This window comes from Canis lupus, chromosome 28, assembly GCF_011100685.1.
Source record: "Canis lupus familiaris isolate Mischka breed German Shepherd chromosome 28, alternate assembly UU_Cfam_GSD_1.0, whole genome shotgun sequence".
NCBI classification, from domain to species: Eukaryota; Metazoa; Chordata; class Mammalia; order Carnivora; family Canidae; genus Canis; species Canis lupus.
The window spans coordinates 12,324,806-12,351,648 of record NC_049249.1 but is presented as its reverse complement, the minus strand read 5'-3'; the positions used below and the strand labels follow the sequence as shown (position 1 = coordinate 12,351,648).

Here is a 26,843-nt window from a genome sequence, read left to right as displayed (position 1 = left end):
AATGTTGGAGAGGATGCGGAGAAAGGCGAACCCTCTTACACTGTTGGTGGGAATGTGAACTGGTGCAGCCACTCTGGAAAACTGTGTGGAGGTTCCTCAAAGAGTTAAAAATAGACCTGCCCTACGACCCAGCAATTGCACTGTTGGGGATTTACCCCAAAGATTCAGATGCAATGAAACACCGGGACACCTGCACCCCGATGTTTCTAGCAGCAATGTCCACAACAGCCAAACTGTGGAAGAAGCCTCGGTGTCCATCGAAAGATGAATGGATAAAGAAGATGTGGTTTATGTATACAATGGAATATTCCTCAGCCATTAGAAACGACAAATACCCACCATTTGTTTCAACGTGGATGGAACTGGAAGGTATTATGCTGAGTGAAGTAAGTCAATCGGAGAAGGACAAACATTATATGTTCTCATTCATTTGGGGAATATAAATAATAGTGAAAGGGAATATAAGGGAAGGGAGAAGAAATGTGTGTGAAATATCAGAAAGGGAGATAGAACATAAAGACTCCTAACTCTGGGAAATGAACTAGGGGTGGTGGAAGGGGAGGAGGGCGGGGGGAGGGGGTGAATGGGTGATGGGCACTGAGGGGGGCACTTGACGGGATGAGCACTGGGTGTTATTCTGTATGTTGGTAAATTGAACACCAATAAAAAATAAATTTATTATTTAAAAAATGTCATGTAAGGATAGAGCTGGGTGAGGATACATGGGTGTGGGTGGGTATTCTGTGTACATTTCTCTGTTCCAAACATTTTATATTTAAAGTAATAATGAAGGTTTTTTTTTTTTTTTTTTTTTTTTTTTTTTTTTTTTTTTTTTTTGAGGGGGGAGAGGGGCAGAGGCAGAGAGAGAATTCTACTCTGGGTGCAGAGCCTGACACAGGACTCCATCTCATGACCCTGAGATCCTAACCTGAGCTGAAATCAAGAGTTGGATGCTTAAAACTGAGTCACCCAGGTGCCCCAAGAAGGACTTTTTTTTTTCCTAAAAGCGATGTTAATGCCTTGGAGATCCATGAGACTGTATTTGTGGATTCCAGTGTACAGTTTTAGTTACCTGATATGAGGTGCATATTATTAATTGGAATTGAAAAGAAGGGGACAACTTCAAGAGACATTTTGAAACCAAAGTGGATTAATTTGGTGACTTGAGGAACAGGGAGAGAGAAAGAAGAATAAAAGATGAGGAGACCAGAGACTAGAAGGTTAGGAAAATATGTGGCTGACTAAATCAGGGAAATTAAAGAACATAGGCAATGAGTGCTTTGACTTGGGGTTATAGGCTCTCAGCACAGAGACTCTCCTAGTTTCTGTGAACCTCTTTGAAGGGTTTGAAGATTAATCAGTCTTTCTTTTCCTATTGCTGTTTTAGTGGCTGCATTGAAGCCAGGAAGGAAGGGAGTGGTTCTAGCTAAATCCTCCATCATTTGGGTGAGAATAGCCAAAGCATTCTGTCAAGCCTGTACCTTCTGGGTCTGGCAGTACAGTAGCAGCATACAAAATTATATCAAAGTTGTGTTGTCTAATCTCATAATCCTCAGAGAAAACTATATATGGACTTTAACAATGGCATTGCAGCACCAAGATCCTAAGATGGTTCTTGTTTTAATTTTTGAAAAACTCTTATATTGCTGGTCATTTTGATTACTTAAAAAAATTTCAAATGGTCATAAAATACACATAATGAAATTTACCATCTTAACCATTTTTAAGTGTATGATAAATGGTTTTAAGTACATTCACATTATTGTGCAACCATCACTATCATCCATCTTCAGAACTTTTTTCTTCTTGCAAAACTAAAACTTTGTACCCATTAAATAACAACTCCTTTCTCTCCACCTTCTAGCCCTTGGCAAGCAACATTTTACTTTCTGTGTCTATAAATTTGACCATCCTAGGTGCCTCAAACAAATGGAATTATTCAGTATTTCTCTTTTAAAGTTTTATCTGTGTATTACTGGCTTCTTTCACTTATCCTTAAGGTTCATTCATGTTGTAGCATGTGTCAGAATTTCCTTCCTTTTTTTTTTTTTTAAGATTTTGTTATTTATTCATGAGAGACACACAGAGAGTCAGAGACATAGGCAGAGGGGGAAGCAGTCTACCTGCAGGGAGCCTGATTCGGGGACTTGATCCTAGGACGGCGGGATCAGGACCTGAGCTGAAGGCAGATGCTCAACCACTAAGCCACCCAGGCCCCCCAGAATCTCCTTTCTTTTAAGGCTGAACAATATTTCCTTATATGTGTATACCACATTTCATTCATCTATCTGTCAAAGGACTCTTGGGCTGCTTTTACTTTTTTGCTATTGTGAATAATGCTGCTACGAACATGGGTGTATTATTTTTGTTACTTTTTAACAGAATTTTAAAGCTATAATTTGCATATGAAAGTTCATCCATTATAAGTATATTGTTATTTCTGTGAAATATATAGAGTTGTGCAACCATCATCCTAATCCAGTATTAGAACACTTGCATGCCTGTTTGCAGTCAATTCTTCTCCCATACCAGCCTCTGGAAACCAGTGATAGCTTTCTATCAGATTGATTTGCCTTTTCTAGAAATTTTACTTAAGTAGATTCATACAATACATAGCCTTTTTGTGTCTGTTTTTTTTTTTTCACTTTATGTTGTTGAGGTTTTCCAGGTCTAGCATTTATCAGTAGTTTGTTTCTCCTTTATTGCTGAATAGTATTTGTATGTATCTTCCACTTTTTGTTTATCAGTTTACCAGTATATGGAATTCGGGTTGTTTCTAGTTCTTACTGTGCACAGTGCCGATGTATTTAACTACAAGTGTTTGTGTGAAGATACGCTTTTATTTGTTTTGGGTAGATTTCTAGGGGTGGATTTGTTGGGTCATACAGTAAGTTTATGTTTATCTTTTTAAGAAACTGCTGAAGTGTTTTACGAAGTGGCTGTATCATTTTACATTCCCACTAGCAGTGTGTGGGGGTTCTTGTTTCTTTACATACTTGTTAACACTTCATATTGTCAGTCTTTTAGATTATAGCCCTTCTGGGGTAGCGCCTCGTTGTGATTTTAGTTTGTGTTTCCTAATGACTAATGCATGATTTGAGCATATTTTCATGTGCTTATTAGCCAATTGTATATATTCTTTTGTGAAATATCTGTTTGGATATTTTGCTCATTTTTTAAATTGGGTTGTTAGTCTTTTTATTGAGTTGTAAACATTTCCTTTATATATTTATCATATATGTGATTTTTAAATATTTTCTTTCAGTCTGCCTCTTAGCTTTTTATTTTCTTAATGATTTTTTAAAAAGCAAAATCTTTTACTTTTGGTGAAGTTCAATTCATTATTTTTTCAATTCATTATTTTTTTCCACTGTGAATTGTACTGTTGATGTTATAACTAGGGAAATCTTTACCTAACCTAAGGAAACAAAGACATTTTCCTATATATTCTGGGAAATGTATGACTTCAGTTCTTCTCTTTAGGTCTGTGATCCATTTTGAGTTAATTTGTGTGTGTGTGTGTATTATGTAAGGTGCAAAGGTCTAAGTTCTTTTTAAATTCTATTTTGACCCACCATTTGCTTCGATGTGGATGGAACTGGAGACTATTATGCTGAGTGAAATAAGTCAATCAAAGAAGGACAAACATCATATGGTCTCATTCATTTGGGGAATATAAAAAATAGTGAAAGGGAATAGAGGGGAAGGGAGAGAAAATGAGTGGGAAATATCAGAGAGGGAGACAGAACATGAGAGACTCCTAACTCTGGGAAACGAACAAGGGGTGGTGGAAAGGGAGGTGGGCGGGGGGTGGGGGTGACTGGGTGACAGGCATTGAGGGGGGAACTTGATGGGATGAGACTGGGTGTTATTCTATATGTTGGCAAATTGAACTCCAATAAAAAAAATAAATTAAAAAAATAAATTCTATTTTGAAACAAATTTAGACTCCTAAAAACTTGCAAAAATAGTAAAGTAACTAAACTATAAACCTTCCTTGTATTTTATCAGTTTTTAAATGTATTTATTTCTTCTTATTGGTGTGTGTAATTTTTTAGAAGAATTTATTTATTTATTTGAGAGAGAGAGAGAACATGTGGGGGGACAGGGAGGGAGAAGCAGGCCCCACACTGAGCAGGGATTCCCAGGACCCTGGGATCATGACCTGAGCCAAAGGCATATGCTTAGCAGACTGAGCCATCCAGACGCCCCAGGGTATGTGTAATTCTGTGAAATTTTACACATATGTGAATTTGTGTAACCAATAGAACAGTCAGAATACAGAACTATTATACCACCCAAAATCAACAACCTCATACTACTTGTTTGTAATCTGTTACCTGTCTTTATGATTTTGTGATTTTGAAAATGTTGTATAAATGGAATCATACAGTATATAACCATTTGGGATTACCTTTCCTCCCCTATTTTTGGTAATTTGTGTTTCTTATTTTGCCATTTTCTTAAAAATTCTCAATTTTGTTGATCTTTTCAAAGGAACAGTATTTTGTTTCTTTGATTTTCTCTGTTCCTCTGTTTTTTAATTTCAGAATAGACATCAAGAGAAATGTCTGTTTTCTTCTTTCTACTTGCTTTGTGTTTAATTTTTTCTTATTTTTCTAGTTTCTAGGTGGAAACTTAGATTATTGATTTGAGGTCTTTCTTTTCTAATATATGTATGTAATGCTATAGTTTTCTAAGTACAATTTAGGCTCTGTTCCATAAATTTTGATATCACGTGTTCCCATTTTCATTTAGTTCAAAATATTTTCTAATTTCCCTTGTGATTTCTTTGACTTGCAGGTTATTTAGAAGTGCGTTGTATAGTTTCTTCATACTTGGGAATTTTCTAGAGGTCTTTCTGTTATGGATTCTTAGTTTAATTCCAGTGTTGTCAGAGAACAAGCTTTGTATGACTTCAATCCTTTTAAATTTCTGAGACTTATTTTATGGCCTAGCATAAGGTTATTCTGGTTATGTTTCATGTATGCTTAGAAAATATGTATATTCTGCTTTTATTTGGTATGTCCTATAAATGTCAGTTAAATATATTGACCTTTAAGTGATTTTCTACCTAGTTTCATCAAATACAGAGTAGGAGATTAAAATCTTGAACTATAATTGTTGAATTTCCCTTTCAATTTAGTCAGATTTTGTTTCATGTATTTTAGAACTCACTTGTTATGTGAATATACATTTATGGTTGTTGTATCTTCCTGATATATTGACCCTTTTATCACCATGATTTGTTCCTGTTTGTATCTAGTAATATTTACTATCTTAAAAACAATTTTGCCTTGCACAGCAAAGGAAATCATCAACAAAATGAAAAGACAACCTACTGAATGAAAGAAAATGTTTGCAAATGTATCTGATTGGGTTAATATCCAAAATACAGAAGGAACTCTTACAACTCAATAGTAAACAATCTGATTTAAAAGGGGCAGAATGTCTAGATATTTTTCCAAAGAAGACATCCAGATGACCAACAGGTACATGAAAAGATGTTCAGCATTACTAATCATCAGGGAAATGCAAACCAAAACCACAATGCAATATCTCATTCTCATGCCTGCTTGAATGGCTCTTATCAAAAAGATAAGAAATAACAAGTGTTGATGAAGATATGGAGAGAAAGGAACACTTATACACTGTTGGTGGGAATGTAAATTGGTGTAGCTACTACAGAAAGCAGTATAGAGGTTCCTCAAAATATTAAAAATAGAACTACATATGATCCAGAAATTCTACTTCTGGGTATTTATTTGAAGAAAATCAAAATCTTAAAAGAAAAAATATATGTAGCCCCATTTTCATGTAGCATTATTTAAAATAGCAAGATATGGAAACAACCTAAGTACCCATCAGTGGATGAATGGATAAAGAAATTGTGAGACACATTGACACACACACACACACACGCACACACACACACAATGGAATAAAAAAGAACAAAATTTTGCCATTTGTGATAACATGCATGTATCTTGAGTCCATCATGATAAATGAAGTATATCAGTCAGAGAAAGACAAATACCATACAATCTTATTTATATGTGGAATCTGAAACAAAACAGAACATGCAAATTCATAGAGAACAGATTGGTGGTTGCCAGAGTCAGGAGGTGAGGATGAGGTAAAATGGGTGAAGGGGATCAAAATTTATAAGCCTCCAATTATAAAATAAATAATTCATGGAGATGTAATGTATAGCATGTGACTATAGTTAATAATACTGTACTGCATATTTGGAAGTTGCTTAAGGAGTAAATCTTAAAAGTTAACTCATTACAAGAAAAAAATATTACCATGTATGGTAATGGATGTTAACTAGACTTATTGTGGTAATCATTTCACAACATATACAAATATTGAATCAGTATGTTGTATACCTGAAATTAATATAATGTTATATATCAATTATACTTCAAAAAAAGCAGATTACACAAAACTTAAGAAAAAAAGTTAAGTGGGCTGTTTTTCTTAACTCACTCTTTGGGAGTGTTGGCTAGAAGGACTTGCCTATTATGTTAAGTAGTGTGAAAGAAGGGGCAACTGACAGTCAAAATCAGCAATCTTGTGAATATTAGCCATAGATTCTTTGCCTAAAGGTAATGAGAGAGGAACCAAGTTTTCACTCTCTCAATACTGAATGGAGAGCAATTGTTGATAGAAAAAGGAAAATCTTTTTCTTCCCCTCTCCAGAAAAAAAAAAAAAACGTGATTAAATAACAACATAATGGGTACAACACCAAACCTGTATAGATATTTTGTTATGAATTTAATCACTTCAGCTCTCTTATGGTTATTGTTTGCATGATATATCTTTTTCCATTCTTTTATTTTCAACCTGTATTTGTCTTTAAATCTAAAATATGTCTCTTTAACAGCGTATATTTGGATCTTCTATAAATTCAATCTGACTGTATCTTTTGATTATTTAGTCCATTTACATTTAGTGCAATTATTGGTATAGTCGGCCATTTTGGTATTTTCTATATTTCTTATGTTTACTGCCTTTCTGTTAAACCAATTTTCTAGGTTTTCAAAAAGATTTTTTTAGAATACTTATTTAATTGCTTTGTTAGGTGTTACTCTGTATTATTTTCCATTATTTTCATAGTGGTTGCTCCAGGAATTACACTGTGTATCTTAGTTTTTACAGTCAAATTCAAGTTAATACTAACCTAATTTTGATAAGTTACAGCAACTTTGCATCAATATACATTATTTTTCTATTCCCTCTACAGTATCAATTTTTTATATATTACATCTATATATGTTATAACTACAAAATAAATGTCCTCTGTATATAATCTTATGCATTTTAAAGACATTGAAAGTATAAAAATTCTAATACATTTATCTACATATATGTATTTCTAATGTATTTTTTTTCTGTGTATTTATCTGATGCCATTTCCTTTCAGGCTGAAAGACGTCCTTTAATATTTCTTGTATTAGAAAATTCAGTGTTTTTTATATGGAAGTGTCTATTTTGCTTCCATTTTCTGAATGATAGTTTTGCTGGATATAGAATTCATGGGTTTAAGGATTTTTTCTTTCAGCACTTTAATATGTTGTACTGCTGCTTTCTGACTTCCATTGTTTCAGATTAGAAGTCAACCATTAATTATATTGCTGGTTTCCTTTTTTGAGATGATTTGTTTTCCTTTCTGCTTTTAAGATTTTCTTTTTATCTTGGGATTTCAAGACTTGTACTATGATGTTCTAGGTATACATTTCTTTGTAATTATTTTTTTGTTTGTTGCACTTCTTGGATCTGTGGTTTAATAATTTTCATCAAAGTTAGGAATTTTTTTTATTACTTTTTGAAATAATTTTATGTCTTCTCTCCTCTCATTTTATTCCATAGTACTCTGAGTATTTGTTCATTTTGCTTCAATCTTTTTCTCTCTGTTTTTCATGTTAGGTCATTTCAATTCATCTGTTCCCATACTGATTCTTTCTCTTGCCCTCTGAGATCTGCTGTTAAGCCCATCTACTGCATTTTTTATTTCAGTTATTTTACTTTTAAACTTTAGACTATCCTTTTATTCCTCTTTTTAAAATAAAAGTTTCTATTTGTTTCATTATTGTATTCATTGAGTCATTATTAGATTTTTCTTAGTTATTTAAACGTTTTTTAAAAAATTTTTTAAAATATATTTACAATTTATTCTTTGAAGTCTGTCTGCTGGGCCATGATAGAGTTAGCTCTAATTGAATGCTTTTTTTTTTTTTTTTTTTTTTTTTTTTTTTTTAGTATAAGTCACACTTTCCTGTTTTTTTTTGCATCACTCATAATTTTTTGTTGGAAACTGGGCATTTTAGGTATATAAAAGCCAATCTGTAATTTAATTTTTTTCTCTTGATAGTTGTTGCTTTGCCTTTTTAAAAATAAATTATTCAGACTTAATCTTTTTAAGTGCTGCCACTGATATTTCTTCTGTTTTTAAATTATTATTATTATTATTGTTGTTGTTATTATTATTATTATTATTATTATTTTTTTTTTTTTTTTAGCTTGGCTTCCTAGGGTTCATCTTTCAGTCCTAATAGTTTAGTGATCACCCAAAGATTGTTCAGTAGCTGTGTTTCAAACACTTTGAATCCCCAATCCCTAAGGCTTTTACTTGCTGTTGATGGATTTCTGTGAGGATTGGTAGAAATGTTCAGTTTTATGGTAATTTTTAAGTCTGCCTTACCATTTACTTTCCTCCCAGCCTCTTGGCTCTCCGTTGAGTTTGTGTATGGTTTCCCAGTTAGCCAGTTCTGTGTGAAGAATCTTATGCTGAATATCCCCTGCATGTGCATATAGCCTCCCAGTCAGCCAGGGATGTGTGGAAAATTTATGTAGTTCATTTTTATGTTTTCCAAAGCTAGGATTTCCCTGTTAAAGCTTTTGACTGGTCTACTAATCTGCCACTTGCACCAACGGGAACTATAGCCTTAGGCTAATAGAACTGTGGGTTACTAAGTGATTAAAGAATGGAGAAAGATATATCACAGAAAGAAGCAAAAACGAAAATACAAGCATGATTATGCTCACACGTTCAGAAATCATGATTGGCAATAACTTGACGTTAGGGTACCACCTTTGGTGGAGAATGCTTTCTCCCTTGTTGCCTCCCTCAGGGTATATGTTGGATCTTTGGCATTCTTGAACTACATCAGAATAAAGACCATGGGGGAGAGATGAGAAGATGACATATGATAGCTTGTTACTTGGAACTACTTTAATCACATAGCAATTAGGAATATCAGCAAGAAGGAGAGAACTAGTAGGAGGAGGGTAGAAGTTTAGGGATCATTCACCCCATCAACTTTTCAGTTTGGTAAACCAGGAAAGAGCCAAGGCATAAGGATCTTAAGTTTTTAGTCTATGGTTCCATGATTATTTGATAAATTATTTGAAATTCATGCCTAAATCTCCTGGCTTTGAATCTTTATTTTTTTTCTATTATGTTTGACAAAAGTAAAAGTTTTTGTAGAGCCATAAAATTTTTGAGCTAAAAATGAGCTAAAGGTATAATAATATCCTCCAGTAACAACTTTATGATATTAATATAATTATTATCATCCACAAAAACAACCAGAACTTGTTGATATGTCCCTATCAAGGGTCCTGGAATTGAGCCTGGAGGTTGGCTCCCTGCTCAGCAGGGAGCCTGCTTGTCCCTCTCCCCACCACTCATGCTCTTTCTCACTATCTATTTCTCTCAAATAAGTAAATAAATAAAATCTTTTTTAAAATTCTCATTTTGAAAAATTAGGAGAGATTTAGTGATTTGTCTAAGAGCTCTCAGAAAGTGATAGAGATGGGATCTGAACTTGCATATATTTGAATTCTGCCTTTAATATCTGTCATATTGCCTCATATAATGTTGGTGAAAGTACCTTAACCCTTTACTTGGCAGGCTTTTAATGACTAAACTGAAATAATTTTATTGTGTCTGCATCACCTAGTCTTTGCTTAAATATCTCCAGTGATCAGGAACTCACTCCATCTTTAAGTAGTTCCTTATAGGACAGCTTTTACATTTCTTTCATGTAGAGCTAAGTAATATGTCTTTTGGCTACTCCTATAATGTTTGGCTTTCTGTATTTATGCAGAATAAGTCAGTTTTCTTTTCTGTATGAAGCAAGCCATCTTTAATGTTTTCTTTGCCAGGCTCAACACTTTGTTTCAGCTATTTTTAAAAAAATAAAATTATTTACCATCTTGACATTAGATGATTAATGTCCTGAGAAACTATTACAGGCGGAAAACATATAATACTACAAGTAGAGTATTATAATGGCAAAAATAGTAACAGCTACCCTTTGTAGAGTTCTTATTATGTGGTATCTTATTATGTGGTATAGTGCTAAATCTTTTATGACTCTTTACAGTAACAGGATGAAGAAATAGCCTTCAGATGCATTGTTGTCTGTCATTTCTGCAGCTTATAAGGGACCACCAAGCTAGAATTTGAACCAAGGTCTGCTTTAACTCCAACTCTTTACTGTGCTGCCTTTGGCTAGCATGGAATTCAGGGTGGCTATGTTACCTCCTGTATTCTGGATGTTCTGGTTATATTAATTTAGTCTAAGAATTTTGTTAATCTTTTTGGCAGAAGTACTATATTTGGCAGCATTTTACTGACTTACATAAAGCTTGGATTCAACTAAAACTTGTAAAACTTAAAAAGATCTTAAATATTTAAGCTTCTGTTTGGTCTGGCCTTACCCTCTTATGTAATTAATTTTCAATATAATTGCAGGACTTTGTGTTCATGTCTACATCTTGGGGATTTCAGCCTAAGTTTCTAGGTTGTCAAGGTAATTTTGAATTGTGAATCTGTCATCTATAATATTAACTCTCCCTCCAGATATATATGACCATGTACATCTTTAATAAGTACCTTTTTTGTGTGTTTATCTAGTTTTTGATACAATTTCAAACAGATTATGGTGAATAAAGAATTTGTACAGCATATCTATTTTTTTCCTCAAACATTATTGCAGTGTACATTTCTAAAGTCTCAGATAAATGTTTGGCCATGCCCATGGTTTTCTTTTCTTACTATTATTAAAATAATATGGTCACTTTATTTTAAGGTTCTAGTTGGAATGATATTGAAGCTATCAGTTATAATATTTGCTTTCTTTGCCTTCTGAGCAAGACATTTATTATATAGGAAATAGAGAGTTTGGTAGGTGTTCTACTTTTGTATTAGATTCCTGGTAGAGATATCTGAATAATTTAAACTCCTTTTAACTCTATATATAATGTTTTGGTACAAGTTTGGTAATGTTTTCTGAGCAAGTATCATACATTTTTCTTTTCTGGATAGACCATCTATGGTTTTGCTGCTGTAGAGATTTTTCTCTTTAGTTCCTTACTTTTATTATTTACCATACTTTACTATTAAATTCATGAATTTCTATATAGGAGTAACTTTTGGAAAGATCACTGGACTTGACTTTGAAAATTTCTGGATTTAGGGACTGACCATGCACTGTGAACTTGGGGAAGTCACTTAAGTTTTGTGGACCTCAGTTTCCTCAAATATACAATAGGGATAGTAATATTATTCTTTATCACTTATGATTACAACAACAGGTCAGGATTTCAAAAATAAGAAATTGATATCTCACATAACAAGAAATCAAGAGGTGGGCAGTCTAGGTCAAGAATGGTAGCTATGGGAACTCCTTAAAAACATCAGCACCCTGATGTTATGCTGGAGCTCCAATGGGAGAAGGCAGCTCAGATGCATCTTGTTCTCCTAAAGAAGCAATTCTCAAATCTTAGTCTCTCCCGATCTTCCATTTCACCATCCTTAATGTGTAGTCCTTTGTCCTCTGGCTTCTTGACTCAAGACACAAAATGGCTACTTTAACTCTGGGCTTCATGTCTATGTTTTAGACATAAGGAACAGGAAAGACTAATATGCTAAAGAAAAAAGACCCTGGTTTTCTCTTAGTGAGGTTTTGTCACTAAGGTTAAGTCCTCCTAAGGATGTCTGCCTGTAGCTTTTTGAGCAGAACCATATTACATGGTCATCCCTTGCTTCAAGGAAAGCTGGGAAATTATTAATTTTTGTGTTTTAGTCTCTATAATATAGCAAAGAAAAGTAGAAGGGATTGTGTGTAGGGTTTGGGTCAGCTAGTCAACAAAATCTGCCACATTCATAGGATTATTAGAGGGATTTAGTGATACAATGTAATAAGTTTTCCTCTTGCTTTCTATTGATGGTCTTAAAAACTAGAATGTATCTTGAATTAATTTATTCTACTTTTGTATTCAAGCCTCAGAAAATCTATGAGAGTATTTACTTGAATGTTAAATGAGTTCACTTTATTGCCTACAGTCTAGAAATTGGCATAAATATGTTTAGGAATAAATACTGCATTATTTCCAACCAGCTCCCCTGTTTTCATCCAAGATTAAGTAAGGACCATTCCCACATCTGGCTAATTGTTGTGTCAAATGCACATCCTAACTCTCATTGCCATGGGTTAGTATTTATATCTGGACTTCTCTTTTAGGGCTATGTTGACGGGTTTAAAGATTTATTTGTCTAGAACGATGTCCATATTTCATGCCACATGCCCTATTTTCTCTTTGAGCATTGCTTAAAGAACCAAATATTTCCTGTTGGTACGGTTAACACAGGTATTACTTTTTCCCTTCCAAAGCCATTGGTATCAACAGTGGCAAAGCAGTTTGTTCTTTTTTCTTTTCTTTACTTCCTTTCTTTTCTTTTTCGTTTCTCTTCCTTTCCTTCTTTCCTTCTAGCATTTTCTCCTAAAATCCTTCAATTTGCTACATAAAACTCGAAAGTTTCTGCTGCTATCCAGATTGCTGCTGATAAACATTATTTGTTTCTATGATAATCAGCTGAATTATATTTTAATTTGTAAAAACAAATAACTTAAGGGCATCAAAGCTCTATGGTAATTGGGAAATGTTCTAGGTGAATTTTTTTTTAAATTTTTATTTATTTATGATAGTCACAGAGAGAGAGAGAGAGAGAGAGAGAGGCAGAGACATAGGCAGAGGGATAAGCAGGCTCCATGTACCGGGAGCCCGATGTGGGATTTGATCCCGGGTCTCCAGGATCGCGCCCTGGGCCAAAGGCAGGCGCTAAACCGCTGCACCACCTAGGGATCCCCTGTGCCACCCAGGGATCCCTAGGTGAATGTTTTTGAGGAAGACTATTTTCTGGACAATACTTCTGCTTTGAGTGAAAATCATATTGAAGTATAAAAAGCAGCCTGTCACTAATGGGAAAATAATTGGGAAAGAGACAGATCTGTAAAGGGACTCTAGCCCTACTTTTGCTTTCTTCACTGACCCACAAATACTTTTAGATTTAAGGAGTTACTAGTGAGTCAGAATGCAGCCAGAGGCACATGAAAGATAGCAGGAGAAATCCTGAGCAGCTGACCCATAGAATGGCAGCCCTAATTTGAGCTGAATGAACTGGCTGGGAGATAAATTTGAAAACAGGTCACATGTTCTCTGAATATACATGCAGGAGCTATCACCTGGTCCTACAGCAGGAGGTAGAGGAAATAATCATAGTCACTAGTATTCAGACAAGGTTGTATGACTTTTTTTCTATGGAGAATGGTAAAAGATGTTAAGAAAAAGCCCCAGGAAGTGCACAAGTCCTGGAAGTAGACTGAGAGGAGAATGGAGGAGTGAGAATCTTAAGCGAGGTCACAGTGAGGTAATAAAATGGAAATTGCCAAAGATTTTGGAAATAAGAGGAGCCTGGGTGGCTCATTTGGTTAAGTGTCTGCCTTCAGCTCAGGTCATAATCTCCAGGTCCTGGGATCAAGCCTCACGTCAGGCTCCCTGCTCAGTGGGGAGTCTGCTTCTCCCTCTGCTCTTCCCCTTGCTCATTCTCTCTCTTTCTCTCTCTCTCTTTTTCAAATAAAATCTTTTAAAAAAGTAAAAAAAATAAATAAAAGAATTTGGAAATGACCAGAGAAACTTGCAGGATGTATCATGAAGTTGGAGACACTTCAGGTTTATTACTTCTGGATCTCTTAATTCTGATGAAATCCTAGTAGGTTATAAATTCTGTCATTTTAGGTGAAACAAGATTTTGATGGGTATATGGTTTTCTGTTATATTGTTTTGTTTTGTTTTTGCTGCCTGCCTTTATTTCTCTTTGTAGACATTGTTCGAAGTGATGTTGCCCTGGATAAACAGAAAGGCTGCAAGATTGCTCAGCACCCTGATGTTATGCTGGAGCTCCAACGGGAGAAGGCAGCTCAGATGCATCTTGTTCTCCTAAAGGAGCAATTCTCTAATACTTACAGTAATCTCATATTAACAGGTAAGCCTGTTGGAGTCGTCTGAAATCTTAGAGCATTATAGATTGTTGGCCTCTATTAATTAATAACTTGATGCTTGGGAGACATTAAAATGGACTCTAGATGAGCCCACATCTGTCTGTCTCCACCCACCATATTCCTTTTTAAATTGTGATGACTTTTGCCTTCCTATAAAAAATATTTCTTGTAGTTTGCAGTATTTTGGCTTGAGGTTATAGGCAACTCAGCATGTGTGTTCTCAAAAGACAGAACCAATGAAAACCTAATGAAGCCTTATAAAAATATGACTTTTTAGATGTGTGCCAGTAGATTTGAAAGAATTACTAAATTTGGTGTCTAAGAAGCTGCTATTTTCCTCTTTCTGTGTATGCCCTTTCTATGAACCCAGTGAACATAAAGATGAAATGTAAAAGAGATAATGATCCACAGGCTGAGCTGAGAATGTTCTATTCCTGGTGGAGTCTGAAAATATCTGGAGAATTTGATTTCTTTTTAAGAGCAAAGAGGCTATGAGACAGCCATACTCCCTTACATCCTTGGTTCAAGGAGGAAAGTGAATTTGTATGAGAGCTCAAAGGAGAAACAACTTTTTGCAGGGCTGCCTGCAAACTTGGCTGGTAAAGAGCATGTGAGTTGCATGCTTTTGTCAAGCTTTAGAGAAGATTCTTAGAGCAGAGCTAATGTGAGAATCATTGAGGACTTGGGATAATTAAGAAGAGCAGTCTAAATTACATTCATTTTCTTGAGCAAGGCATACCTGCATTATATTGATCTAAATAAAGTTAAATAAATCAGTGTCTGTTTTTCCTTGTTTATGAACATTTAAAAATCAAAAAGATGGAATGTCTGATAGGCCATGAACATCTCACACTTATTTTTGTCAACCCCAAGTTAGGAAAATTTTAACTTTTTTTACAGGCTTCCTGGCATTTCACCAGGAATTGCTGAATGGCAACCAAATTGTTTTGCTCTTGAGAAAGCACAAGTCTTCTCTAACTTTTCATCTTGTACCTGGTGGAAAACCCAATTGAATGAGATGAAAGTCAGATTTAAATGTGGCTTTGGTGAACAGAGAAGCGAATTATGGATTTCATAAGTATAGGCCTTGTTTTTTGCTCTTTAATAGGTCATTAAGGAGGGAAAACTTAAAAGTGATTTACGGTCAATGCTTGGTTAGTGAAACTGTTTAAGTTTAGATGTTTGGGAAGAACATAGATTTTTATCCAGATTTCTTTATTCTGTCTCAGGTGTACATGTATTTAGTATTTCTAAATTTAGTTATTAGAAATGAAATATTTTTATTTCATCCTTATTTTAATTTTAGGTCCATATTAAAGGGGTCAAACCCCATGCTCTTTAATGTGGCATAGACAGGGCTTAAGGTAATTCTAACCCTAAACTGTGGATCCAGAGTGTGGCTTGAAGGCATATTATCTTTGAAAACACAAGTGTTCTATTGGGTTCAGTGGAATCTTTTCTAATTCTCAGTAACATAATCCCTTTGGATGTTTATTCGCAGTTCAAACTGTTGGAATCAACATTGTCAACTTTTACCCTGACAACTTGCTTACTTTCCACTAAACAAACTTACCCTAGAGAAGAGCCTCTTTCCTGCTCTCACTTCTCCCAAGCTGCTTCAAAGAGTCCTCAGGCCTTTTCCACATTTTTCACCCAAATGCGTGTACAGAGGTGGTACCTTGCCACAGACAGAGCACTTCGTGTGCACCAGTTTGTTTATATGAAAGTTCAGAAGGTTTTGGTCCAGGTGTTGGGAAGAGATGTACTCACTTCAATTTAGCACCGATGGTAAAGCTATTTTAATGTCCTTTAACTAAGTCTTTGATTTTACACAGTGTGGTTTCCTAATTGTTATGAAGTTTAATCCTTGATTTCTTGTATAAATTTTGAGAACATGGTCTCCAGACAGCTAAACATAATATTTAAACATAACTAAACTAACTTTTGTAAATATTTCCCTTTTCAGTGATGAATGTATATTGGTAAGGAGGGTGAGGTTGAAGGGGCAGAGACCTCTCAAATGAAGTGACTTTCTATACCAACATGTTCAGAACACCTACTCCAGGATTTCTGCTTGGTGATGTTCCACTTATTTTTTATAACTCTGGCATAATCTTTGAAATGTCTGCAATGAAAGTATTTATGTGGAACAGTATGAGGAAACTGGGCCTCCACAATCTCAGAAAGAGATAATTTTCTTTACACTTCTGCCCTCCCCTCAACCCTTCTCTTTAATTGTTTACAGAATTTCATGTATATGGTTAGCAGTGTATCATAATTGTTTCCTGGTCAGTTAGCGGTATATTTTTTATTTTAAAATTGGATTCCTAAGATGGTAGTATGGGAAAAAATTAATAAAGTCAGCAATGTAGGAAATTAATTAAGTGACTGAAATATCAGATAGCTAAAAGCCTTTTTAAAATGATGGGTGTTGTGCTTGCTTTGGTAGCACATATACTAAAATTGGTGGGTGTTGCCTCCACCTAACCAGCAAGCCCTCATTCTTAGTTATTCCATCCCTTAACTAACGTGACTGTCAGTGTTGAGGTGAGAGGTATGTCTTCACATTCTGCATTCTGGCTCATGATCTCTCTTAAACAAGCCACCCCTCAGATGCAGGCTTATGGTATTCTAGCTTTGAAGATCTTCTGACCATTCAATAAAAGGAAACAACTCTGCAGTCCTTAGTGACAGCCCAGTTACAGAAATTAATAATATTTCTTTTAATGTGTATATCTTATTGAAGTATTCCACCTTATAGTTTTGGAAAAGTAGATTGTATTTTTGCATGGTATTAAACATGTCTTAATATTTTCATGTGAATGATTTACATAGCAATGGAAATAATGTTAGCCTCATCTAATCTAGAGGGTTTTTGAAATAAACTCCAAGGCTTTCAGAATATGATGGGGTAATACCAGTAGAATATCAGTGATAGAACTATTTTAAATGGTGATGAGTAACATGATGCACTTTTCACACTGACTCACAACACATGGATGTATGCTTGTCCTGTAGCTTCCAGTTTGTCCTGGAGCTTTTAAGAAAGAACAGGGACGGTTCCTCCATTTCTTTGTGTTCTTATGATTCTTAATGTAATAATGTTCTGTATATTTGTTGGAAATATTCTGCTGTGTATATGATGAATGAATTCATTTGGGATAATTTTGACATCTAATTAATAACTTTCATAGGTTCAGATTCAGCTATTCATTTCTCCTTCTCCTTTTGCCATCCCCGTACTTTTTTGAGATGTAAATAGAACTTTTGTGGTAGATACCTATAATCAAATGAAAAAGTCAGCCTTAAGGGGCAATGTATTTTCTAGGGTTCCATTTAGAACATAAGCTTCTGGAGGACAAGGAATATCATATTGTACAGCATTCTGCATAGTTATATAGAGCATAGTGAATGATCTTGAAATGAGGTCAAATTAAAATGTATTTGTGCTGTGAAGTCATTTCAACCCTCTATAACCAGGCAGCCTGAACTGAAGCCATAATAAATAGATGGCTTTACCTAAGATGCTTTCCAATGAGGACTATTGTTATGTTAATTGCTGCCACTTTTTGTTTTGTACCTCCTCTTTCAGTCTTAGATTCCGAAGTGAATTGGAGTCCCTATAGTCAGCTTTACTGTGTTACTGTGGCAAATGAATTGAGCAAAAGAAGCTCGCACTTCTGTGTTGTGGCCCATTCTTCTAAGTTTAGTTGAACCAAGAGCTCAAATCAGTGGAATGAGAACTTTCTTTCAGTTCCCATAAGTCATAATGCTCAGAGGACAATTTGCAGGTCTTTTAATGTTACATTCTGTGGTATTGAAGATAAGATACTTTATTTAACCATTTCCCTGTTAATGTACATTAATTTATATACATGTTGACGCATTTATTTCTGTAGAATAGATTTCTCAAAGAGGGATGTCTGGGTCAAAAAGTTTGTATTTTTAAATTTTACAAAATAAGTTTTTTTGTGGTATAATCTATAAGAAAACATCAATTTTGACAAATGTATACGTCATAGAGTCAAATAGCCACCACTACCATCAAGATACGGATTTCCCTCATCCTAGAAGTTTTCTCATCTCCCTTTGCAATCTCCTTTCCCTTCCTCCAGTCCTTAGCTGTATCTGAACTGATATTTGTTCCTAAAAGTCAAAGAAATGGAATAATAAAGTGGTTGTGTGTCTGATTTCTTTCACTAAGCATAATTTTTTTGAGATTCATTCACTTGCTGCATATTTCAGCATTTCATTCCTTTTACTTGCTGAGTGATATTTCATGTTGTGAATATGCTGCAATTTATTTATCCATTTCTCTGTTGATGAACATTTGGTTTGTTTCTAGTTTTTGGTGATTATGAATAAAGCCACTATAAACGTTTGCTCTCAGCTCTTTGTGTTGACATATTTTTTCTTTTCTCTTAGGTAGTATGGTACCTAGGAGTGGGAATGCTTGATTTCCTGGTGTCTGTTTGACTTAAAAAAAGCTGTCAGATTGTTTTCCAAAGTGGCTGAAACTATCTTATATCCTATCAGTATGTAAGAGTTCTAGGTCATCCACATTTTTGCCAACAATTAGTATTGTCTGACATTTAAATTTTAGCAACTCTAATAAATATATAGTATATCTCATGCTTTTAATTTGCAATTTACCTTATGACTAATGGTATTAGCAGCTCTTATGTGTTTATTTGCCATCTATATGTATTCTTTGGTAAAGAAGCTTTTGCCCATTTAAAAAAATAATGAGTTTTGTTTTCTTACTATTCAGTTTTGAGAGAGTTCTGTATATATTTTGTCTATAAGTCCTTTTTTCAGATATGTGATCTGCAAATATTTTTTTTCTGTGACTGTCTTTTTCCTTTTGACTTTTTTTTTAATGGTTTTTTTTTTTTTTTTTTTTTGAGAGGAAGAAGGGCTGAGGGAGAGGGAGAAAGAGACTTTTTTTTTTTTTTTTTTTTAAGGCATGGGAAAGGAGAAGCAGAGTGAAAGATAGAGAGAGAGAGGATCTTAAGCAGGCTCCACACCCAGTGCAGAACCCAGTGCCAGGCTTGATCTCGAAATCCTGAGATCGTGACCTGAGCCATAATCTAGAGTCTGCTGCTTAGCCAACTGAGCCATCCAGACGCCAGTGTCTTTTTATTTTCTTAACAGTTTCTTTTAGAGAGAAGGGTCTTAATTTTGATGAAGTCCAATTTATGAATTTTTTATGGTTTGCATTTAAAATTGTGATGCACATTGCCAGATAATTTTTAGAAAAGATTATAGCAATTCCTATTCTCACTAGCAGTGTATGAGAGCAATTATTTCCTGACATTCTCATTAGCACTGGATATCAGCATTTTTTTCAAGCTTACTCGGCCTAACAGGTGAGAACTATTATCTTATTGTTGCAATTTTCTGGTGATAGCCAGAGAGAGTATATTTTCACATATTGTTAATTTGCAGTTTGTTTTGTGAGTATTCTTTGTGAATTAGGAATGTTAATCCTTTGTCCTATGTATTGCAAATAATTTTCCTGGATATCATTCATTTTTTTACTCTGTTTTTAATTTAGAGCTTTAATATCTTACTAAAACTGTAATTTATGTTTATATTAGCTTGATGTAAGTATATCACATTATTTTCTTCCATGCTGTGAGTGCACTGTTTTTAAAATAAAACATTCTTTTGCTGCTAAATTGAAACATCATATATGGTTATATATTATATATTATACTCCCACATATATATATGTACATCTTTCTGAACTGTATTTTCTGTCATTTTTCTGTTTTTTATTTCTGTGCCAATACTATACTGTTTTGATATCTGGTAAGGTTTATTAACTACTCTCTCACTTTTTCCCACAAGGTTTTCATAGCTATTCTCATATAATCACTTTTTGAAATGAGTTTCTCATTTCTTCCAGTTCAAGAATACTCATCACTAGATTCTGATTGGAATTGTATTCAATTTATATCCTGATTTGGAGGGAATTGATATTTTTCTTAAGAATATGCTACATCTCTTTATTTGTTCAGTTGTTGTATGTCATTTGAAGATATTTCATAAATTTTTTCACGTGACTTTTTTAACTTCTTCTTTAATGTTTTATACCTTTGCTGATATGGAGAGTGAATTTCTTTCTTTTTATAACTTATTTCCAGTGTAAGAAAGAAGCTGTTGATGAAAGACAAAGGTAGATTTTGATCTCTTTTCTAAGTTTTTACCAAGTATTTTCCTTTTAGTTTCTAAAAACCTCACAAACAATATTGAAAAATCGTGGTGATAGTTGCTTTTTACATTTCAATGAAATGACTCATTATTTCATGTGCATAAACATCTAGATATTTATCCATGACAACTAATAGTTTAAAAAATATGATTTTCAAAATGAGAATAACTTTATTATTTTTCTGATTATAGTGATAAAAATCTTTTTATTAATATCCTTTTGGACATTTCTCTATTCATATACACACATATATAAGTTATAAACATATAGGAAACACACATACTTTATACAAACCAAGTAACATGATACATGCCTGTTATTTTGTAATTTCTGTTAATATTTTGTGAACATCTTTCTATATCAGAGAATATGGGCTCATACTCTTTTTAATAGCTACATTAGAATTGTGTTTTATGGATATATTGTAATTATTTAACTGATCTTTAGACATCATGGTTATCTTTAATTTTTCATGATTTTAAACAGTGTTGTGATGAACATCATTACATTTGTATCTTTGTATACTTCCTAGAAGTATGAGTGCTATGTCAAAGGAATGAACATTTAAACTATTTTTAGTAAATGGACTTTAAAAAAAGTAGTAAATAGACTTTTAGGAAGGTCATGCCAGTTTATACTTATACCAACAATATGTAAGAGAAAACTAATTTATTTTGCTTTTTGCTAATGCTGATTATTTTCCCTTTTTACATGTGTTAGTGTAATAGGTTATAATTAATACATTGTTTCTAATTATAGTTCATTTGATTACTAATGAGGTAATGATTTTTTTATGTTCTTTGTCATTATTTCTATGAATTGTCCATTTCTTTAGTCCACTTTTTTGGATTATTGGTCAATTTCTTATTGAATTATAAGAACCTTTTTATGTGTAAGTGATAGTAATCTTTTGTCATGTATATTGCAAAAAATGTTTTCTTGGACTTTTAGTAGTCTTTACTTATATTTTTTTCAATTTTAATTTTCTTTCTTGTGTTTTCTTTAAAAAAATTTTTTTATTGGAGTTCAGTTTGCCAACATAAAGCATGACACCCACTGCTCATCCTGCCATGCCCCCCTCAGTGCCCATGACCCAGTCACCCCAACCCCCTACCCATCTCCCTTTCCATTACCCCTTTTTTGTTTCCCAGAGTCAGGTGTCTCTCATGTTTTGTCACCCTCACTGATATTTCCCACTCATTTTCTCTCCTTTCCCCTTTATTCCCTTTTACTAATTTTTATATTCCCCAAGTGAATGAGACCATATAATGTTTGTCCTTTTCTGATTGACTTATTTCACTCCGCATAATACCCTCCAGTTCCATCCACATCGAAGCAAATGGTGGGTATTTGTCGTTTCTAATGACTGAGTAATATTCCATTGTATACATATACCACATCTTCTTAATCCATTCATCTTTCGATGGACTCTGAGGCTCCTTCCACAGTTTGGCTATTGTGGACATTGCTGCTATAAACATTGGGGTGCAGGTGTTCTGGTGTTTCACTGCATCTGTATCTTTGGGGTAAATCCCCAGTAGTGCAATTGTTCAAAGAGTTAAAAATAGAACTGCCCTACGACCCAGCAATTTTAGTAGTCTTTAAATTTTGTTTTTCTTTTCTGTATCTCTCTTCCTCTGTATTCTCCCCTGGCAGGCTAGCAGTTTGGCTGTCATTGCTATTGCTCTTGGTGTACCTAGCTCGGAACCAGGTTTTATAGTGGTGTGTGGTTCTGCTCTGTGGTGATATTTGGGGTCTTATTATATCCAGTCTCTGGGCCACATGGCTTGGTGAATTCTAGGTATCTTGCAGCCCCTCTCACTTTTCCATGCCTGCTTCCCATCGACTTTTGTCTCTGGGCAGCAAGTTAGCGGTGTTTATTTTTTATTTTTATTTTTTTAATTTTGTTTTTCCACTTAGTGAGTCTGGCTCTGGTCTTCCATCTCTCCCAGGGCACTTTTTATCTGCATTATCTCTTAACAGTCAAACTACTGTGACATCACTGTGACAGTGATAGGGTCGGCAGGTTTGGAGCAGAGACTACTTTAGATATGGCAGTCAGAGAAGGTCTCTCTTAGCTGAGACTTTCCAGCTGTGTAATCATTAGTATGTTTCAACCATCAATGTCCCTATCATTAATAGGTTGGTAGTAATATGTGCATTGCTTTTCTTTTTAGAGTTACTTTTGGGAATCATTGTCTCAGAGAGTGTTAAAACTAGAGAATTGGCGTTCTGATCTGTGTTTGAATAATAAGATAATGAATGTGAAAACACTTTATAAGTTAATCTGCTTCATGTCTTTATTAGTGAAGGAATCACAGTGGTCCCTTGGTGCAGAAATACACAAGTAGTTGGGCAGTTTTTTATTCTACCTAGTTGTGTTTGTTCATGTGAGTGAACATGTGAGTTTTGGAATCAGACAGTCTGACTCTAGAACAACCACACCAGCTTTCTTATCTTGGGAAAGTTTTTATCCTCTCTTTAGCTTTGAGTTCTTCAGGCATAAAATGGTGTTTGTATCTTACATATCTCAGGGAATTATTTGAGGATTAAATGAGACTGTGTGCATAATGCTTTAAGTACAGTACCTGGTATATAGTAAGTAATTATCCCATATTTGTTAGATTTATTCTTGTGATTAATTTTATTGTTCTTTCTAATGCATATATTACTCTTGGTAGCTCAATTTCTTTTTGGGACTGAAATTTGTCTATTTTTAGATATCAGTTAACATAATATGGGAAGATAAAACTAATGAGAAACCAATTTGAGCTCTGCTGTTAACTTGTGGTAACTTCATGATAAATGTCCCTACCACTCTGAACCTTGGATTTTTTCAGTTATGTAGGATGTGTGTAAGCATTAGTAAAATAAAGCACAAAGAGTCACTCAGTCTCCTAGATAAGAAAGGTCTGAAACATATGAGAAGTGTTGTTCATGATTTTTTGGTTAAGCATTTTGAGTTCCTTGAAGGCATGGCACACTAGATGAATATTACTTGGTATTAGACTTTTCCTGATTATCCTAAATGAAGCTCTGATGCTGAGCAGAACAGAAATTAGATGGTATTCTATATATTAGAATGAGTCTAATGCCATTATCAACGTAATGAAATGTCTACATAAAAGTCAGTGACCATATACAAGCGCACAGCCATGAGGTTAAATAAATGACTAGAAGTTTCCCTTTTCTCCAGCTGCTTTATGGTTTTAAGTATAAGGATACACTCAGTTGCTGAAAGATCCTCTTATAAACCATCACATGAGTGAAAAAAAGTTATTAACAAACTCAATTTCTTACGTTAAATATCTTCTATATTTAACAGACATAAATTACATTTCAGTAAATATGGTCAGAAAATACAAAACATAAAAAAGAATATAATTATACAAACTGTACATTTTGTTGTATTGACAATTAGAATAATCACTAACGGATGTTTTTAAAAAGTGCTCGTGTTCTGCTTCTCTCAAAATTAGATTTGGGAGCATCAACTGATTTTCTCCCAAGGTGATGGAAGCTTTGTGTGAATCACAGAATGAACTTCCTTATTTCTAGGAGTATTTATGTTAGGAGACATGCAGAAATATGATTATTTCTTGTTTTTCAGCCATTGTCTGTAAAGGTGATGTAGGAAGGAGTCCTTCGAATTCATTTTAACTTTAGTTCTCCTGTTCTCTTACTATGAGAGAGTTTCTCCTATGTTCCTTCAGTAGGCTGATGGCATCACATCAAATATAATTGAATAAAAGTGATTTTTTTTGCAGAGTGAATTAAATGCTGACTGTTCTATACAGGTCTACCAGTGGTATCTTTTAGAGAATTTAGGTCAGTGATCTACAAGGACCAGGCAGGTGTGTGGGAAGGTGTATAGACATTCCAGGAGATGTGCAGATAAAACCCCATCGAGTGGAGGAGTTTTGCTAATTATTAATTACTGTCAGACAGTTTTTAGTTTTATACATTTTTATTTATTCTGAGAATGGAGTGAGAATTTTCATAATTGGGAGGAATTGATAATGTATATTATCTGTTAGGTTATTTTCAGTATATTTCAACATACTGCAGTTCACATGTGCCCAGTTCAGTAGATTTAAAGAGATTTTTTTTAATAAAAGAAGTTGGATTAAATATGGTTCTAGTGATGCCAGCACAAAGGAACAAAAAGAAAATTGCAAAGCTGACAGTTCGTCTTTTTAAAAAAAGTTTTTATTTATATTCCACTTAGTTAACATACTATGTAATATTAGTTTCAGATGTACAATTTAGTGATTCAACAGTTACATACAATCTTTGTCAGCCACATGATTTGGTAAAAATAATCTGACAAGAAATCCAAAAAATTTCTGAATTATCAAGAATATTTGAAAATTGTAGGTAATCAAGTTTACATATTATTTTGAATAATATGTCTTATTGAAAGTTTAATAATACTCACATATTAATACTATTTTAAAAATAGGAGCAAAAAAGTTTTTGAACCATTATCAAAATAAAACAACTTTAAAATATTGCTTATTTAATTTTTAGCTGGTTAATTAAAAATTTCTATTTTGACCTATGTTTTATAATGTAACTAAAATATAACTACAGTAAGTGCATGTGTAATATATATATATATTACATCTATGGAAATATATATTTTATATATTAATACTTATATATGGATCATTTGTGATAAAAATGTTTTACTCATATGCAATCAAAAAATTTGGAGATCACCAACCTATGAAGTTCTTTATTTCTCAAAGCAGTGTAGGAGAGTAGATGTAAGCAGAAATTTGGGGGCTAAACAGACCCAGGTTTTTTTTTTTTTTTTTTAAGATTTTATTTATTTATTCATAGACACAGAGAGAGAGAGGCAGAGACACAGACAGAGAGAGAAGCAGGCTCCATGCAGGGAGCCCGATGTGGGACTCGATCCCGGGTCACCAGGATCACACCCCAGGCTGCAGGCGGCGCCAAACCGCTGCGCCACCGGGGCTGCCCCAGACCCAGGTTTTGATCCTGTGCTGACCATGTACTAGTTGTATGGAGCCTGGACTAACTACTTAATCTCGTTCTCATTTGTGAAATAGGGAAAATAATATCTTACATGGTTTGTGGGTTTAGATTAGCTAATATGAAGTGCTTAATACAAAGCCATACACTCAATGAATGTTAGCTATGTTGTGTTATTATAATTATTATGTTGTTATTATTAATAAAGAGATTGTCCTTTAGGGAATCTTCCATAAATAGCACATGTCTTGGGTACTATCACAATACAAAGTGAAAAAGAGCTAAATAGATTTCAAAAGAAGCAAATCTTTAAGTTTCATGATTGTTGTCAGGACTTAAGTTTTTCATGCACCTAGAGTGTGTGTGTATGTGTGTATGTGTGTATGTGTGTGAGGGCTGAGGCTTTGGAGGAAATAGAGTGTTTATAGAGATTACAGGGGCATGGGAAAATGAACATGCTTGCCACACTTTTTCCCTAGAGCAGTTCTAGTCTCTGTTAGGCATCTGAACAGGAGAAATGCAACCATCCTACAATTTCTTTAGTTTTTGGCCTATTTCCTTTGAATGTAATGGCTTCAGCTGTTACAGGTTACTCGTTCCTTTCCTTGGTATGAAGAAAATTTACAGATCTGCAGATAAAACTTCACAGATAATCTGGGTGAGTGAAAGTATGGTGGGGGTAGGAAGTGATTAATTGTACTATGCAGCAGGGAAAAATAACATTTTGTGCACCTGGAATAGCCACTTGGTTCTCAGGTGATTCATGTTGTAAAATATATTATTGTTACAGTGATTGATTATATATCAGGGAGACAGTTTTAGAGTTGAGAGACCTGGATTTCAGCTTTGCCATTTGCTTCTATGTACCCTGGGGCAATCCTCAGCTTCCTCGTTTATAAATTTGGAATTATAGTATCTGCCTTTTGTGAATATTTGTACAACCCGTATCTGAGCACCTATCATGTGCTAGTACTGTGCTATCCACTGGGGATATGTAGGTAAGACTTGATTTGATCCCTGCTTTCCCTGAAAGTATAGTATGATAAGGAGACAAATGTGCAAACAATTGTAGCTCACTGTGATTAGGGCTATATTAGAAAATAGTCTGAGTTGGCCTACCGGAATCGAGGAGGTCTTCATGAAAGAAGTGGGGCTAACGATCTTTGAATTTTTACTCTTACATAAAAATTCTGGTTATCACTTGTTTCAGAAGTTAAGAACTGTTTGGCATATTAAAAGGGAAAAAAGCACAGGAACAATTTTCTTCAAA

General features: G+C 34.2%; 1 protein-coding gene across 2 annotated transcripts in view; it reads left to right on the top strand.

Moving 5' to 3' along the window:
- The window catches only part of HPSE2 (heparanase 2 (inactive)), a 632,592-nt gene that overhangs the window by 51,156 nt on the left and 554,593 nt on the right, over positions 1–26,843 (top strand). For both annotated transcript variants that reach the window (XR_005380481.1, XM_038578487.1), the window contains exon 3: positions 14,178–14,339. Coding sequence is in view for 1 of the 2 variants with exons in the window: in XM_038578487.1 (XP_038434415.1) it covers positions 14,178–14,339 (162 nt within the window). In the remaining variant the exon portion in view is untranslated. The remainder of the gene's footprint in view (positions 1–14,177; positions 14,340–26,843) is intronic.